We start from the raw sequence: 18,731 nt of genomic DNA on the forward strand, positions 1-18,731 counted from the left end.
GGTGTGTTGAAGGTTTAGAAAATAAGCCACCGCATACGCACTGTTGCTTGTGGCAACAACTGCCCAACGACCGGTAGGTAAGATAGTAATCGTACCAACACACATGCACACCTACATCCATACATAGATTTGTATATCCAAGCACATGGATTTCCATTTGTTTGTTTGCTTGCTTGTATGTATCGCAGGCAAACCGACAGTCATGCACTCAACCGATCCCACAAACGATCAGCAATCAGACAGCCAGTGAACTAAGCAGTCAAGAAAAATACGCTGAGGTAAAGAACACCATCAACAACAACAATAACAACAATATCGAAATGTAAGAAAAATATTGTACAATCCTATCAACTATAAACCGGTTTGGCCACTCCACACTTACCTACATTCATATATACCCACACACACATACATACATCCATACGTACATACAAACATACTTGCATACAAAGGTGTCTATGTACATACCCAGCTGGAAGTAGTATCCATAGGTCAGTGGCAATTCCAACTGATCAGCTGATTCTTGTTGATCTCTTAATGACAAGCAAAAATAAAGCTTTACCTTCGCCAAGTGAAGCCGATATACCACCGATAACACTTCGAATGATAACTTCGAGTTCTTGTTTCAAGTTAGAATAAAAGACAGCGTTAACATTTAGTCTAAAAAATTAGAATCCTTTGACAACTGTTTAAGATGAGGTCTTAAGGCAAGAGTCCTGGGCCTATGAACAGGAAACCATCGCCATAAAGTTTTAGGTTTGTGACCTTGCAAACTCTTGTAATATAATATTTATTTAGAAGCAGTGACCTTCGAATAGGATTTCCAACTGGGTTCATGCTTCACATGGCAATATATCTATATACATATGGACAAACACTATTCCAATAGATATACAGCTGCAAGCAGTGAGCAGCAAGCAACCTAATTGTCCATGCAGCTTGTACAAATCTGGCTATAAGCATACACACATACATATCTACAAACAAATGTACCTATGTACTTGCATGTTGTCAGTATGTAAGACAACCAGCATAAGAAGTTAGAACTTCGAATGTTCAAGAAGAAAAAATTAAGAATTTAAAAAATTGAAATAAAAGTCATAATATAAATAAAATTAAGGTAAAAATAGTTAGTAAATAAATTAGATATGCTTTTTATAAGTATATCCCGTATCTTAACAACATATGTGCCATTCAATCTACAAGAAATAATCGAAGAAAAGCGAATTTCGACATTTTTTATGCTCAGTTTTATTTTAGCATTAATTCAAAAGAGTCACATTAAGAAATTAAAAGAAATATTACAATAATTATTATTATAAATTTATTTAACTCTGTCTCCCTTGTGTCCAACAGCGCCGATTCAATTACAGATATTTATTTATTTTAATTTATTTATTTAAATATAATTGAAATAGTAGCACTTGATGATTTATTGTTGCCCCGATTTCATTAACGGAATAAGATATTTGTATATAGAAGCACGTGTATAAGTAGGCCACACATCCTTATTTTAGTTTTCGAGAAAGACGGAGATAGAAATAAAATAATTATTAGAAAACTAATAATAAATAAAGCAACAACAATTGGCATTATAGTAAAACTGAAATGTGTGTGAATGTTTATAAACGCACATTTCAAGCAATTCAATAGAGCAATACTGTTGACCCTAATGTTGGTTATATTATATCTTACTCGTACCATCGCGTCGCTATATAGTATTATATATGTAGCACAATCGATTAACAATGAGAAGACGTAATTTCATGCATGTGACCGTATTTTGTTGTGAGTAGTCTTAAATGCTTTTGGCCGAAAAATAAAAATAAAATCTTTGCGAAACGAATAAAATAAGCATTCGGAAGTGTGACGTTAAAGAGCCTACAAATTATGATTGTGATAAAAGCTGTGAATAGAAATCAAATAAAAATTTAAACTGATAAAAGGGAATATAAAGTCATGAGGCACATAAAATAAACTAAATTTGAATTACATTATATTAAATTATAGAAAAATAATAGATGCAGAATTATAATTAATTACCTAAAATGATATCAAATGATAAAGGAACTCGAAACTCTGCAAATATTTAAATGTTTTCCGACAAAATTAAGTAGACACTTAATAATAATATACAAACCGGATATCCGCTTTTACAAAAATGTAATTTTATTCCTATTCAGCTATTTCTAGAGTTTTCCACGTAGCTACATTTCCATCTTTAAATTAAATAATTGAAGACTTGCATAAATGTACATGCATACATACATGCATACATATATATTTATATACTAAAACGCCGAGTGATCGCTACTTGTGCGACTGCTAATAATTTGTATTTTGCAGCGAGTCATTTCAATATCTATTTTTTCATAATGAGAACTGCCACAAATATTATATATAATATATATAAATTCGAAACTGAACAGCTTATGCCAAATATATTAAATACACACACCTCTCCATACACAATCAGCTTTTCCATATAAAAATTTGAATTTTTTATTTGGCCAATGAGTGAGCAGATTTATGGCCAAGTCCATATGTGGGTTTAAGGATTTCCGTTCCAATTTTTGGCTTCAAACTTTTTCGAATGTCATAGGCACGTAGCTATATAAATTTTATATGCCAAGCACAAAAAGAGCTTAGGACAAATAATCGAAAAGTATAATCGTACAGCGGTGCACACCTTATTTTTTTGGGCGAAGGAAAAAATTGCGAATGAAATTTTAAATCCACTTTGACAAACGATTATTTAAGACTTACGTGACCTTTGTTCGCAATGTCAAATTGATTCTTATTAATTTATGCAACGAGACGTGCCTAGGAACACACACTTATGCAGAGAGGTGTGAGTGTGCAAATACATTTTGTAAATAACTCCTAAAAGCGGTTCAAAAGGGAATACTTTATTCTAAATATAGACTGTAAATTTCGTGTTAACAGTATATACTTGTATATTGATATGTATATATGTACACAATTAGAATGCCAATCAGTGTTAATAAACTCACAAAAATAGAAGCCTCCCATCGTGCCACGTTGAAAGCGGAAAATTTGCGAAGGCGACCTAAAAAGGATGAAATAGCTTGCTACAACACACACAGGCGCACATACATCCAAACATTATGTACATACATATGTACGTATTATCGGTGCTGTATTGAAAATGTTTGTCTAAAAATAGTAACAGCCAAAAGTTGAGAAGTTCATATATAAATATCTTCCATAATGGACAATTTTCGTAGTATAGCTGCGCCACCGCGACCTTAAAAAGAGGAGGTAACCTAGTTCAAGTGAAACTCTATATGCGCAGTTACAGCCTTCGATAAGCTTTCAACCAGCAATGCACTTCGTTACACCGTGCCTACTTTGGTAAAATATATGTGTAAAAATTTACAAAGCGAAATTAAGTTCTGGACTCGTTTTTCCCACACAGAAGGTTTTTTTAACAACATAATGTTGCAGACGTCGCTTGCGAATGTCAACTTACTGACATACATACAAGTACATATATACACAGTGTTTGAGGTTTGTATTGCATACTCGAGTGTGTGCACAACCCCTAACGTGTGAATTCAAAAAACGCTTGATGAGACAAGATAAAAATGAAGTCTGCTCGAGTATAAAGAATTCCTTAGCATACACGTAGGCGTCTGCGCGTGTGTACACATACAATGCGCACATATAAACACATCCTTCGAGATACATACACAGCTTGTAGATACTTATTTATAAACGTGCCTTCGTTTGAGTCATATTGTTGTTAGAATTTGTAATGTGTACGGATCTGTATGTGTGCGAACGTGCGTGATTGACTAACTGCTAAATCAGCAACGCGTCCACACCACCACACTTATTCACACCCATTAATGCAAGCACGATGGGCCTTCCAATTAAGGGAGTAGGCGTTTTTCCCGCTATTAGATATATTTCCCAGCGATAAATGGAGTACATCACATCGTGAAAATGTTAATGTTTTATTGTGGAAACTTGTATTTAATTTTAAAGTTTTGAGATATTTTTAGACAGTTTACTAGAAATTAATTATTTTATAATTTTGGTTGGGGTTTTCTATAAAACATTTTTAAAACTTTTGCTTATAACTCCAATGTTGGGGATTATTTCCGGAATGGTCTGTTCACCTTAATGCTGAAGCTCACACTTACATGAATATTTTCACCCCTACACTCTTTCTTACGTTGCTTTGACATAAAAATATCACAGATACACGTTACGTCTATGAATATATACTTGAATATTAATACATATCCAGCTTTATGTATGGCATTTGTGTGTTGTAAATTACGTGCTAAACGAGTAACGCCAAGGAAGAGACCGTTGAAGGGTAAGTCCTTAGGCACATGTCGCTACTGACTCGGCGGTGTTTACACCACAGACGCCTACATTTTTACAAATACACATTTGTGTTTTATTCTGCTTACTTTCAAGATCTCGAAGTGAAGTTAAATACTTTTAAAATAAATTCAAAAATTTGAAATTTTGTTCAAATTTTAGTACTATTCTGGAAATAATATCTCCGATCAGACCCCAAAGGCCTTCTACAAAGTTGTGTACAAGCTCTGTAGATGCTTTAATGAGCACAGTTTTCTTATTTGATTATATGAATTTCAATTTATGTATAAGGAAGTGTAAAAATAAACAACCGTTTTTTTTGTAAAAATGAAATACTAATTTTGAATGAGAAAGTAAAACAATTTATTCAAAGTAGTGTCCATTGCTTTTTACACATTTTGACCACCTTCCTGACAATTTGTGGATACCATGCCAATAGAAATGTTCGTCTGCTCAAGTAAACCATTGAGACACCCAGTTTTCGACTTCTGCGTAGGAATCGAAGTGCTGCTCAGCCAATGCGTGTCCTATCAATGAAAACAAATGGTAATCGAAAGGTGTCAAGTCTGGTGAATACGGCGGGTGGGTAGCAGTTCCCAGACAAATACTTTGATTGTATCCTGAACCGATTTTTCTTTGTGCCTAGAGGCACTGCCATGTAACAAAATTACTTAGCCGTGTCTTCTGACCCATTCTGGTCGTTTTCCGCTCAAGGCATGTTTCAAATTGATCATTCATTAGGTTTTAGAAGCTCATACATTTTTATTGAATCGATCTGTTTTTGCAGTCGATGTTGGTGGTTGTCCCGAATTAACCCATGATTTTCTCCGTTTAGGATTCTTAAAATAAATCCATTTTTGATCGACAGTGACAATTCGATGCAAAACTGATTTTCTTTGGTGTCTTTGAAGAAAAATTTCGGTTTTCCATTTGTCTTTCATTCAATGTGGCACCCATTTTCCACACTTTTGGATCTAAAATTGTTCGTTTATAACATTTAACATGGGTGCCATTTACTTTTTACTCAAAATATCATCTTCATCCAATATTGCTTGCAATTCGGCGTCTTCAAACTTTTTTGGTGGTCTTCCACGTTCTTCATTTCTCACATCAAAATCATTATCTCTGAACCGTTCAAACCATCTTTTGTATGTTGCTTCTGATAGAGCATGCTGCTGTGCAGCACTTTTCTTCAAATGGAAACAAAAAATTAATGCTTTCCGCAAATCAGCACTTTCCGGTACAAAATTTCATATTTTCTACACAATGAAAAAATATGATGTTGTTTGTTCAATGACTGTAAGGTTATTGAATATGTTTGACAGATGTCATGCCAGGCAAACTGAAAAAAAAATTAAGGTTTGTTTAAAACAAATATATGCATGTATGTATGTATGTAAGTAATAGTACGTACGAACGCATTATTATCATGATTTTCAAACTCTCAATGACCTCAAAGGCAACAACAAACAAAATGTTAAATACATACACACTGCGATGTACAGCAGCGAGCATAATGACTCCCCAAATATGCTCTATCCACAATTCCTACACACATTTATTTCTACATACACTTACACTATATCAATTGACGTCATCAGTTGCGTTTGTATTCGCAGTTATTTATTTTATTCACACATACACACGCACATTCGGCGAAGTAGGGATGGACACGAATAAAGTCAAAAGAGAATTATGTCGTATGCTCTAGTCAATGATTTGCCCAAATACAGCTATACAGATCAGGTCACGCACATCCTTGCGCACACACATACAGGTTTATGTCTCAATGCATGAGTATATGTATGTATGCGTACTGGGTTTGTCTGCGCCTTCCAAAAATAATACCAACCAACACTTTCGCAGCGAATTCTTTCCGCTTTCGGCAAATTCGATTTATTGGAATGTGTGTGTGTGTGGGTGTATGTGTCAGTATGGTGTCGCTGACGGCAAACAGCTGCTGGCAACTGCTGAATGAATGAATTTCGTGTGTCTTAGCGCTTAGAGCATTGGCGGCATCTGCAGCGTTTTGGGGGCGTGTTGTGTAAGGGTGGTTGTGTGCGTGGGCAGTTGTTGCTCAAAAACAAATATGTATGTAGAAAAATACACAAAATCGATAAATACATACTTATACATAATGTGTATACACCCATATATCATACATAAACGATTATATCTATAGAATGCCAATTTCGACTTGCATTTGCAGGTACACAGCGCACCATCGCCGTCTATTACTTACGGGTCTAATCGTGTACATGTCGTGTTTGTGTGTGTTCACAATGAATTTATGACAGCGTGTGCGTAAGAGGCTCCGAAATATCTTCATTTTCACGGCGTGTGCGCTTTTTCGTTATAATATTTTCCCAAATTACATAAAAACATTCGTATATTCGTATATTCGTTTATATACATACATACACCATTTTAATATTTATTACAATTTTTTCACCGGCATTCCATTCATTCGTCTAAATTATCTAAATACGTACTGGCACATTTGTACCTTAATTCCTTAAGAATGCGGCAAGAAGCGTTGGTGTGAAAGATATGAAGCAAGCATTCAAATTAATTACATTTTTCATAAGTTTGATCGGAAGATTTTATATTTTATACATTTTCAAATTAGAATCCGAATAGTTGCCTCTCCCAGCTGAGTAGCGGTAGCTGCTAGAAGCACACATTTTTCAGTTCAGTGGTTTGCTGGCATTAGAAGTTTCCATGATTGACCTTTACTTTTTGGTAAAAAAAGAAAATTCATCAGTGTGCTTATTGTAGTCGCCCGCTTAACCGTAACAATAAAAGTGATAATCGACCTTTGCTAAGGCTTTCTGTTGTTATCCGACCTGTGGCTCTTTTTAAACTTGCAGTGTGGTTAGTCTTTTAAGAAATGTTTGCTGCTTATAGTAAGTAATAGTTTCGTTTTTGTTGTTATTGGCCTTTTTTCTGTTGTTGTTTACAATGCAAGCATTCGTAATAATTGCGTTAATCCACACAATCACCAGCAGAAATGCGAGCGAATGTTGCAGCTCTGATATCGCTTCATTGATTGCTGTTGTTGTGAACCGTAGCTTGTAGTTTGTAACGAGAACATGCACACGCATATACTTACAAATATGACGCACTGATGTTCTTCGCCCAGTCTATTTCTTACGTACACCTTTCAATAAAAAATGAATGATTTCCAAGCATGTCTGCGAATATAGCGATGTGTATGTGTATGAAGGTATGTGTAAATGTTTGGCATATGTACGTATGTGTTTGTATACGTAAACGTCACAGTCTTAGCAATGACCAGCAGAAAACGGGTTTATTTCATCAATTAGTCAATCGTGGCAACCAGCAGACGCACTCTACTTCATGTTTGTATGATGTCTTCCACAGCCACGACACACGGGTGTGCGCTGTCATTCTTAATTTCCTCGCACACATAATGTTTGAGCACATTTTGAACAAGCTCATGACACTGTTCGACTTCTAATAGCCACTTCTAACTCTTAGTCGCCTGCTGTGTTCTTTAATGTGGTGCAAGTGCAGCATCATATACTCAACCACTTAATACTAAGAAAAGAAGGGACAAGTATGCAACATGCGTGTGTGTATGAGTGTAATGAAGGCAGAAGCAGCACTTACGCACAATTGGCATCCGCTGATGGCAGCTGCCGACCTTGTTGGTTGCAGTTGTTGCATGGGAGCTGCCTATCACAGGTAGATTCGTGGAAGAGCCGGAGCGGCTCGCTGGGAAGTGCTCATGGCCTTCCAATTTCATATGATGAGCGGAAGACGTTTTATAAAAGACAAAAAAAAAATCATAAAAAATCTCAACAATACATAAATTCAGAAATGTATAACGGCTAATTAACGTAATATCTAACGTAACGTAATAAATGCAAAGTCAACGAAAGCGTTATCGAATACAAAGCGATTATATCGGTTGTCGATTCAACGATATATATATATATATATATACATATACTATGTACGAATGTGTGTATGTATGTATGCATTTAAAAGGTCTGCTAAATATGTGTTTTTTTGTGAAAAACCTTATTTCGCCTCCAATATCAAAATTATTATGTACATATGTATGTGTGCCCATTTTCGTTTCGTAGGCAATAACAGTTATTCGTTTTTTGCTTTAAATGTCGCCTGCTGATTATATTTCCGCTCTCGTCTGATAATAGCAACGTCGAAAAAAACTAAATGAAATGCGAACACATGAATATTTTTTCCGAGCCGATAATCATTTACTCCATGCATATACATACATACATGTATGTATGTACATATGTTTATGAATTAGTTTATTCTGGCGTGTGTTTATTGAATTTAATGTTATGCTAAGCCTGTGACTTTGATATGAACAACATTAAATGCAATATATACACACATACTACCAATATATTTGCGATGACTTAAAATTTTTATTTTCAAACCTTTTAATCACAGCCATTCTAATACCATACCTGAATTCTATAAAATACTTAAAATTAATTTCCCGTGAAAAAGAAGTCATGCAAGGCTTAAAAAATAACTGTAAATAAATGAAAAATCGGCACTATTCTTATTTATAAAGGGAAAATATGATACGTTTTTTCAAATTTTACTGGTTTTTATTGCCTTAGAGACTTTTAAATCTTTAAAGGCATCATTCTATAATTCTACGAAATTATCCTATATTTCTATAATAATGCAAAAATTTAACGAATGTCTCTCTTCTCTTTGGATATATCAGTGATGCCATAATGTTCTGCTGCTGGTATTATCTAAATTGAACAAACGCAAAAAAAATCGCACTATGTCAAACTTATAAAAAAAACAGTTAGCAAACGGAATTTTAAGCCAAAACAAATTAATAGAAGATGAAAAATTAATTGAAAACGTAACCAACGCCCCCGAATTGACGTCATATCCGGTTTTGCGCGGGACAAACAACAACGAAGCAGAGCACAGCAGGCGACCAACAGCATGTGGGTACTCAAACGCACTCAAATGTGTGCTGCGCTAACGATACTCAATGGCTGAGATGTGCCAAACAACATACGCTCCATGCAAAGATTGAAGAAGACGGTTCTTGGAGACTGTTCTTGAAGAAAGCGTACAGCGTTTTCAAAACGTTACTTTACTTTAAACTTTCCAAAAGCTGTAATGCAATACTTTCTCATCTAACCCAAGTCAATAAAAACAGCAACCTTATTAAAGTAGCGTAGAATACTACAGCACTGTTAACCCCATATGAACTTTAACAGCATTTTTTTTTAAACATTTTTAATAAATAATTAGCAAATATAAACAAGAGAAAAATATTAAAATTTCGGATTAAAAATAGTGAAAATCATGGTTACCTTAATGTCAAAATTTACCGTGCTTATCTGATCTGGCAATTTCGTGCCTTTGCAAACATATTTATACGTATGCATAACTTAACATGAGCGAACGACAACAACAACGAATAATGAAGAACAATTATGATTGCCAAATCGAATGTAGTATACGTATGTATGTATATGCATATATGTATATTTGTAGAAATACAAAATTTTCTGTACCCAACATGGGATTTTGTATTTTTAAACATTTCACGTAATTGTGGCTATTTTTCAGTCGTAAATTTTTTAATTTCAAATTTTAAATTATCTTTTTGTGGTTATTTTCGGATACTTTAATGTTCACGAGTGGCGGGTGTGTGAGTGTGTGCCAATGTGTTTGCATGTGTTGTACACCCGTTCTGTTTTCATTATTTCATTAATAAGAAATACAGAAAGCAATTTTCGTGTAGCACAACAACAACAAAAATGACAAAAACAAATTCCAATATATTTTCATTGAAAGAAATGATTGCAGGCATTCAACGAAAGCTTCATATTTGTCTTTGGGGGAAATCACAAGCAATTATAGACAATACAAATATGTTAAAGTGAAATAATAAGTTGTATTCGGTGATATATTGTACTTACATACATATCATTTTTACTTGAATACACATCGATTAAATTAAATATTTGTTTATGTTTTCTGTCTTTGGCTTTTTGTGTGTTATTTGGCCAAGCGCTGGCTGCCGAACGCCAAATATTCATTCATTATTTCGACAGGCAATGTGTTGAATCGACAATTAAAGCAGAAGCGCAAATAACCTAATAGATAAATATGCGAGTGTGCTGGAATTTAACGACAGATACAGATATTGACGCTTCCAGCATCGAACACAAAATAGATGTTGTGTGCGAAATGCAAGCTCCGACCACATTCCATTTAGATTAACTCAAACTCAGACAGAGTTCTTTACCAAGCAAATTTCTTACACGGAACTCGCGTTTAATAAAACAAGGATGGAATATTTTCTAAATTCCAATGACCATATGACCAATGTTTTTTGGGTTCCGTACTGAATGTTTTCGAAAATCCGTTTTTGTTTACAGTTAATCACCTTGAGCAACGTCGATATACTCATATGAGATCATTTACGCATACCCTGCATAAAAGAATGACCCTATGCTCTACAGTAAAGCATTGCCTGAGAGTACAAATAGTACACCTGCAAAGCAAGTTTTCTTCTCAGAGTTCTAAATATACTTTCAAATTGGCAAACAAGACACAAAAAGACTATGGCTAAGTTAAATAAAAAGTAATTTATTTTTTGGGTTTTTCAAACAGACTCTTCCTACAGGGTATTTATATATTTTTTTTAATATGCATACCGCAAATTGTGTATGTGTATGTTGTACTTATAAAAGTGTAAACAATAAGACGGAAAAATACTTAAAAGTTTTTGGATATCGTTTTGCAAATTCTTCACACTAAATATTTATAATAATTTTGAAAACAAAAAAATTATATTGGAATGTGTTGAAATATTTTTGGCTTAATGCAAAGTGCTATACTCTAAATAAGAATCCTAATATGGAAATAATAATTAGTACAAATAATAATTAGTATATGTATAGTCATGTCAGTCAATACAATACTTGTATTTAGTTCTTTGCATACTTTTATTTACTGACAAAAGTGCGACCATCTAATTTCTGGTTTCTTTTTCTATCCTTATAATTTCAGAAAGCCAATCGTTTTACATTCATCGCACTCCGAATTATAAAAAATTTGCTCTCCAATCGGAAACTGAGTAATTGACGATAGCACTCGTTGATCTGCAACAAGAGCCGAGCAAAAGAATGAGGGAAACTGATGGTCCACGGCTAGCGTACCGAGGGCATTGAGGTTTCTCAAACAATAGTTTGCCACACTACATGGATCGTAGAAATGGCGGCGATATTTTGGTGCCACCTCGGCCCCCAAAGCACTTACCACGTGTACATCGTCCCCGAGCACCCGAGCCAGAGGTTATGTTAAACGGAGCGCAAATGCAACCGGAGTGGCAACAGCAACAGCAGCAGCGGGAACAGGAACAAAAGCAGAAACAGCGGCAAATGTCGACAACTACGTCGACGGCGACAGCAGCAACGAACACGACGAGCACCGAAGTAGCGCAATGTACAATTAGTAATAATCAGCTAGAGCAACAGCAACAACAACAGCCGCAGCAGCATAATTTTAATAGCAACATTTATTCAAGTCAATATAGTATTACGGGGGCAGATCGAGGTGTTGGTACAAACAGTCAAAATGATGGTGTTCTCGCTAATGGTGTTAATACATTGATGCAACCAGAGTTCGAGGATTACGAGATTCATCATTTGACGATACTGCCGCAGCGGCCGACCACTCTGAATCTCAGCCGCAATAGCAGTCACGTGAGCACCACATCTTCTTCGACATCATCATCGTCCATAACTGCGGCGAATACGTTTACACGCCGCAGACAATTACCGCCTACCCCGGGTGCTGCTGCACGACTACTTGTAAATAACAATATAAACAACAGCAGCAGCAGTAGTAGCAGCAACAACGCGCGTAGCCAATCGAACAATAACGGTGGCTTAAGTAGTGGCCTCACTGGTTTACTCAGTCATTTCCATAGCACCGAACTAGCTGCTGCTTCATCAGTCACGCTGGCTCAACCGCGACCCGAGTCCCAGAGGCTCACCAACGAGTACGTCGATACTTCGTTTCGAAACGCTGCAGCAAATGCTGGCTTACCGAATCAACTGCAGCTGCAACATGCTTCCCGCGCGCAACATCCGGCGGGACAGCATGATGGTGGCCAAACGACAACGCACCATCTGTTGTTGCTGCCACAGCGAGAATTCCGTCAACAGCAACAACAACAACACCTGCAGCACCAGCATCAACACCAGGTACATTCGAACCGCTTGGCGGGAACAGTGGCTTCGACGACCGTCACGGCGGGCATCGACGGCACGGACGGCTTCTTACATTCGCATCATAATCACAAAACGCCTACGCCCACTACAGCGACAACAACCTGTCCACATACTGGCAAGGTGATTCCAGTCGCGCAGAATGGGCACGGGAGCAGTAGCAGCGGTTTGGGCAGCTTTACCAGCTCTTTGAACGCGCAACAGTCATTTACTCCGGCAATCACCAAACAACCCGCCTCAACGACTAGCCAAACGTCACACATCGGCAGCAATAATTGCAAATTTGCTAAAAATCTTCCCGCATTCGACGACTTGTTAACCATGCATAACATAGCGACGGGCATTTCCACGCCGCAGGGTATGATATCCGCTGTACACGGCGCCAGTCCACTCGGTACACCCATCATACTGGGCAGCAGTGGTGATACATCCTCATTGAATCAGCTGCTTTGCCCACGATGTGGTCATTGCCGATGCGAACAGTGCCAAAGTCCACCCCATCTGCCGCAAACGTGGCTCTGCAATAAGACCTGCCTATGCAGTGCCGAATCAGTCATCGATTATGTGTCGTGTCTGTGTTGCGCTAAGGCGTTATTCTACCATTGCGCACGCGACAACGACATGGACTGCGATGATGGCTCCGGCACACCATGCGTTGACAATCCCTGCTCATGCGGACCCTATAAACGTACGCAGCGTTGGGGTTGGCTGGGCGCACTATCGCTCGTACTACCCTGCCTTTGGTTGTATTGGCCTATGCGCGGCTGCGTATCCTTCTGTGAGAAATGTTACGGACGGATTGTGGGCCGTGGTTGCCGCTGTCAACAGACGGACTCGCCAACAAACATTATACCGATATCACAGCTGGGCCTTAACGGAAATGGAAGCAGCGGTACGGCAAGCATTTTAAGCGACAACAATGGTGGTACCGATTCATTGAAATCAGCTGATGGACATCATCATCATAACCATCATCATCATCACAATCATCATATGCGAAAGGGCGATCTAACGCCTAAGAAACGACTGCTCGATTCAAATGGCGAATACTAAAACTAAAGGCTATATATCTACAGCCAAACTGGGGTTGAAATTTTTATTAGAAAACGCCATTTATCTAGGGTACTACATACGTATGGAGTACAATTTGGATCAGAGAAGATTTACAACTGAAGAACCACTGCTGGCGGTGGGTTGTGGCGTGAGGCAGTCTTAGAGAATAGGGACTATGGGATCGGGGATAAAGCGGGGTGGTAGTAGTCTAGTTTATCGAGCAAAATCGCCTGATTGTAGAGAAGTGTTAATTGACTGACAATTGAGCAACAGTATTTTAATGTAAAAGAACTTGCATTTAGTGTGCGCAATGAGTTCCAATCTCTATCTCTCTATTTCTAACTCCTTCTCCCAAATTTATTCTGACCGCCGGACAGGGTGTAAATCAATCAGTGATGCCACATAGCGCCGAGCCCGCCGCGGCAGTTCCTTAGTTCTAGAAACAGAAGGGTAGAGAAGACAGTAAACAAAAAGGAAAAAAACTGCGAAATTCTTACAACGGAAATTGCAGAACGAAATTAACTTAATGAACTAAAATGAACAAAGAAGAAGTTGAAAATAAAATTATAGAGTTGGTAAAAAAGTAAACGAAATGGGAAATTCATGAATAAACTATATATTTAGAGTAAAAAAATAATAACCAAAGACTGCAAACAGATAATTATTAATTATTAGAAAAGTTATTTAAAAGAGAATTAAAAAGCGTGCTTTCTACCATAATTTTAACCAGTTAATATTTCATTGTGTAAACGCAATTTTAATTTCAGTTTGAACTTTTCAATTTTTACCATACCGATCCAATCGTAAATATTTCGTATTTTACCGTAATTTAGTTTCAACGTTTTTCAGCAAGAAAATGTAGTAAATTTCAACTAAATTTCACAAGCGATTAATTTTTACAACTAAATCATTGTTTAAAAAATTATTTTTGTTATAACTTTTTTATAAATGACAAACATTTTCTTTAACGTTTTATTTGTTCACCATCTAAGTCAGGTCGAAGTGTCAAACATTGACATTTAATTGAATACTTTATAACATAATTCCATTGTAAAAAGAAAACTAAAAAGTAATTAAATAAAACAATTGTATATAAGAAGTCGTAAACCAGGCGCTTGTACTCGTATAGAGTTGCAAAGTGTAAAACTAAGTGTAATAATCGGAAAACGAGAGTGTGTGTATGGAAAAGCTTAAAGCTCGTAAAAATTTAGAGGTTACTTAAACGAATAACTAAGGCAAATTAGGGTGCGCTTTTGAAGACACTGGTCACTGAAACGCTACACAGAAGGCTTTAGCTTACGCGACATCATAAACAAAACAATTTTGATAATTTTCATTAAAATTTGCGCTGTAATTTTTTCTTTTCTTTTCCGAATCGTAAAATTTTTGACATAGAAATGTGAGGGGAATATGCAAACATACCACACAAATGTATTGTAATTGTGTGTTAGTTTAAACCGATTACCTTGAGTATTTGGATGCGCTCCAAAAGTCCGACGAAATACACTCATATTTAACAGTTCAACACTCCTTTTGAGCATAATAGATAACAATAAAACTGAAGAACAGAGAAAGTAATGCATTCAATAATAATATTATCCGCAAATGGATAACGTGAATGTGCGATGTATTTCAAAAGCTATTCGGAAAGCTTTATGAAAGCCGCTTGCCGCGCTCGCATTCATACATTATTCTTTTGATTCCTACAATCTAAATTACAAAAAAGCGAAACAAAAAGCAAAGAAAACAATTATATATAAATTATATATGTATGTACGTACACTGGCATGCGTTTGTAGGTGTATGTACAGATAAAAAATAAAAATCTTCATAAAATGTATTTTATATAGAAAACTTTTTGTAGCGTATAAAAGCAAAAAAATGATAAAAAAAGAAAAAATATTAAACATTGCACTTTACTACGAAACAAGGAAAGCAGCGAAAAGGAAAAGGAAGACATTACATCTGCTATCAAATCAGCTATTTTAGGTCTTGCAGTAACCTCCAAAGGTCAGAGATGCGTTCGGTAATGAAATTTACAGAATTTGCCGGAAAAGCTAACCAAAACGCGCTGAGTACTAATCAGCTACTGCTTTGGTTTTGTAAAGGTGGCAGTTGAGAACTTTCACTTTCTATAGCTTTAGTTTTCAAAAAGCTAAATGAAAATGTTGAACTCAATGTTAGTTTCCGAAATTGTGTTTCTTGCCAATTGCCTCAAATAAAGATGACGAATATGACCAGAGGTTAAAGTTTGAACTCGGTTTTACCTCATTTTAATATCGGTTTTGCCTTTATAGCAATTAAAAAATTTACAAAAGTTTACAAACCAGAAAGTTCCCAAAGCAGCAAAAAGCTCGAATTAAAGTTTTATTTTTCAATTTAAGCTTTGGTTTATAAAGCTTTTACATTGAAAAACTTGCCTTACTTTACAATTCTGTTTCAGTTAAAAATTTTGCCCCTCTTCTTGCTATTTAGATTTGCATATTTTCTCTCACAAAGCATTCAAAATCAATCGGGATATTTTGTAACGCATCTTTTCTTGTGTACCATATATATCCGTAGGAAATATTACTACTATTACGGTAAATAAATAATTGCAAAGCCATAACTAATTGATTTGATGCTATTTTGCCTGAAATACTGTCTGAGCCATAGAAAATATAAAAAATTATAAATACCCATATGTACATACTTATACTTACACATATTTCCACAACCGTACGATATACCATAAAGTATAACGGATTTAACGTAATTTCATAGCGGCACTTTCATGAAAAGATTTAAACACCAAACTAATCAGAAAAGAGTAATCAGTAAAGATTTAAATACAAAAACTTTCTACTCACATGGTAAATATTATTTTTATACAAGTGAAAATCGTTTATTTTATACGAAGAATACTAAAAATCCTATAGTTGGTTAAAGAAGTAAGTTAAAGTGTATATATGTAAAATGTGTGACGTAAATTCTAAATTATTTACCAAACGAAATTTTTAAATAAAAGGCTCTACAAATGCAACACTATATATAATATGTATATGTACATATAAAGTATATATGTGTTTATGATTCCTTATATCCACTCCGAGATATGTCTGTAATATTCCGCGAAGAAAGTGTGGGGAAATTTATTATTTACACAGTTATATTGTGGAAACCAACGCCAATTTAAAGTCCAATCGAAAATCGTCACTTATCTTTGATAATTAAAGACAGATAAGAACTGTAAATTGTTTCGTGTAATATTGAGCATAGTGAGTAGTGGTACGAAGCTAAAACTACTAAATTTTATTTATACTTACAGATATATATATATACATATATATATATATACAAACACGTATATATAAATGTCACTATTCAATAACTGAAAACATAGTTGTAATATGAACAAAGGTTAAAAAGCAAAAACAAAAACAAGAAAAAACAAAGCAAAACAAAAAACCAAGCTTATCTTAGTTATTAATTTTAGTTACGGAATTTAATTACAACTATTATTATTATTATTATTATGACTATTGTTTAAATTTAAAGAGAAACTTTATTATTGTTACACAAATATAATTAAAATTAAACTTGAGCGAAGTAAAATTAAATTGTATATGTAATTAATGTAAAATTGAGACTAATTTAATATTATGTAAAAAGCAACAACAAAACTAAAAAAATAGAAATCGACTAAATCTAAAAAAAAGTAAAACAAACTCCATACCTTTGTGTGTGCGTAATTACGCAAAGGAAATGCACCGAAAAATCGCCCTTAAAACTGACTCCGGGTCCCAGCCGAACCGTACAAAAGCACTTACAATTAATCAGTCGTTAGCCGAAAAGTGTAGAAGCAATGTTTTATTCAGTGTTTCAAAAAATTAATCGCACCACGCCTACATTACACCTTCGCATAGTCCTTTGGGTGCTCCGTCGGACACTCGTTCGGACTGCGCACGATTTTTGCATGGCAACTCTGCGCGTAAATACACACACACACGTGTATAAGTCTATACATTCACACACACACGTTTAAGCCAACGTAAAAAGTCGAAATGTGGAAAAATTGTTTAGCAGTTCGTATTTGGACTGCAACGAATATGTGTGTGTGTGAGTGTGGAGTGTTGTATGTGGGGGAGTGTTGTTTAAATTTGTTTTGTTTTTAATACGCGAAGAGAAATATTATTTATTTTATTTGTAACATATTTTACTACTACTAATAAATGTATGAAAGAAAAATTGACTCAAACCGATTGTAAATTTCAAAAGATAAAACACTAAAAACCAACTGTGTGTTAATATACCATACTGTCTATACATGTACATGCGTAAGTATGTGTATGTATCGTATGTGGCGTGTATGCACTAAAACAATGAAAAGGGAATAAATATAAAAAAAAATAAGAAAGTAACCAAATCGACTTCACACACGCATTAATACCAACATAAACATACATACATTTATACTGCATACAGAGCACATACATATATACATACACACAAACAAACATACATACTAAAGTTAACGAGAATGATGATGTTAATGATGATGCACTCATAGAGTTGAAGAAATGATTATTATTATTAAATACGAAATAAATAAACAAAAAAAATCATAAAATACTAAAATTTAAACTCAGTGCGTTTTTATTGCCAGAAAATCTTTAGTTGCTATACACTGTGTTGGAGATATCAGCTACGCTCAGCAGTAGCAGTTCTGCTTTACTCATTTTATCCAGCGAGAGATTGCCTGCAAATTCTTTGCAGCGTCAAAAAGAGCGATATGCCAATTAAAGTAATTTTTATCGATCAGCCAAATAAAATGGAGTAGATGACACGTTTGACGGCTCAACTTCGTCTATACACTGGGTTCGGCAGAGGCTGAGGCTGAAGCGGAGTTGCACCAATGAATGATGGATATCAGCAGCTCTCGCCGAACACTGTCATTTGTAGTCCGTTCTGCTAAGTGTTGACTATAATCCCTCCCAGATAGAATTTCTCTCCGAATCGTATTTCATGTCGAATATTCCCTGACTTTATGTAAACTTATGTTCATAT

At 35.4% G+C, this 18,731-nt stretch overlaps 1 protein-coding gene across 5 annotated transcripts in view; it reads left to right on the plus strand.

Annotated features, from left to right (window-relative positions):
* sty (sprouty signaling antagonist) overlaps positions 1 to 18,308 on the plus strand; it is a 30,252-nt gene extending 11,944 nt beyond the window's left edge. For all 5 annotated transcript variants that reach the window (XM_036364400.2, XM_036364401.2, XM_070110875.1 and 2 more), the window contains one exon: positions 11,410 to 18,308. In XM_036364400.2, coding sequence (XP_036220293.2) covers positions 11,601 to 13,685 — 2,085 coding nt within the window. In that variant the 5' untranslated portion in view covers positions 11,410 to 11,600 and the 3' untranslated portion in view covers positions 13,686 to 18,308. The remainder of the gene's footprint in view (positions 1 to 11,409) is intronic.
* The last annotated feature ends 423 nt before the right edge of the window (positions 18,309 to 18,731 follow it).

This window comes from Bactrocera oleae, chromosome 6 (assembly GCF_042242935.1).
Source record: "Bactrocera oleae isolate idBacOlea1 chromosome 6, idBacOlea1, whole genome shotgun sequence".
Classification (NCBI taxonomy): Eukaryota; Metazoa; Arthropoda; class Insecta; order Diptera; family Tephritidae; genus Bactrocera; species Bactrocera oleae.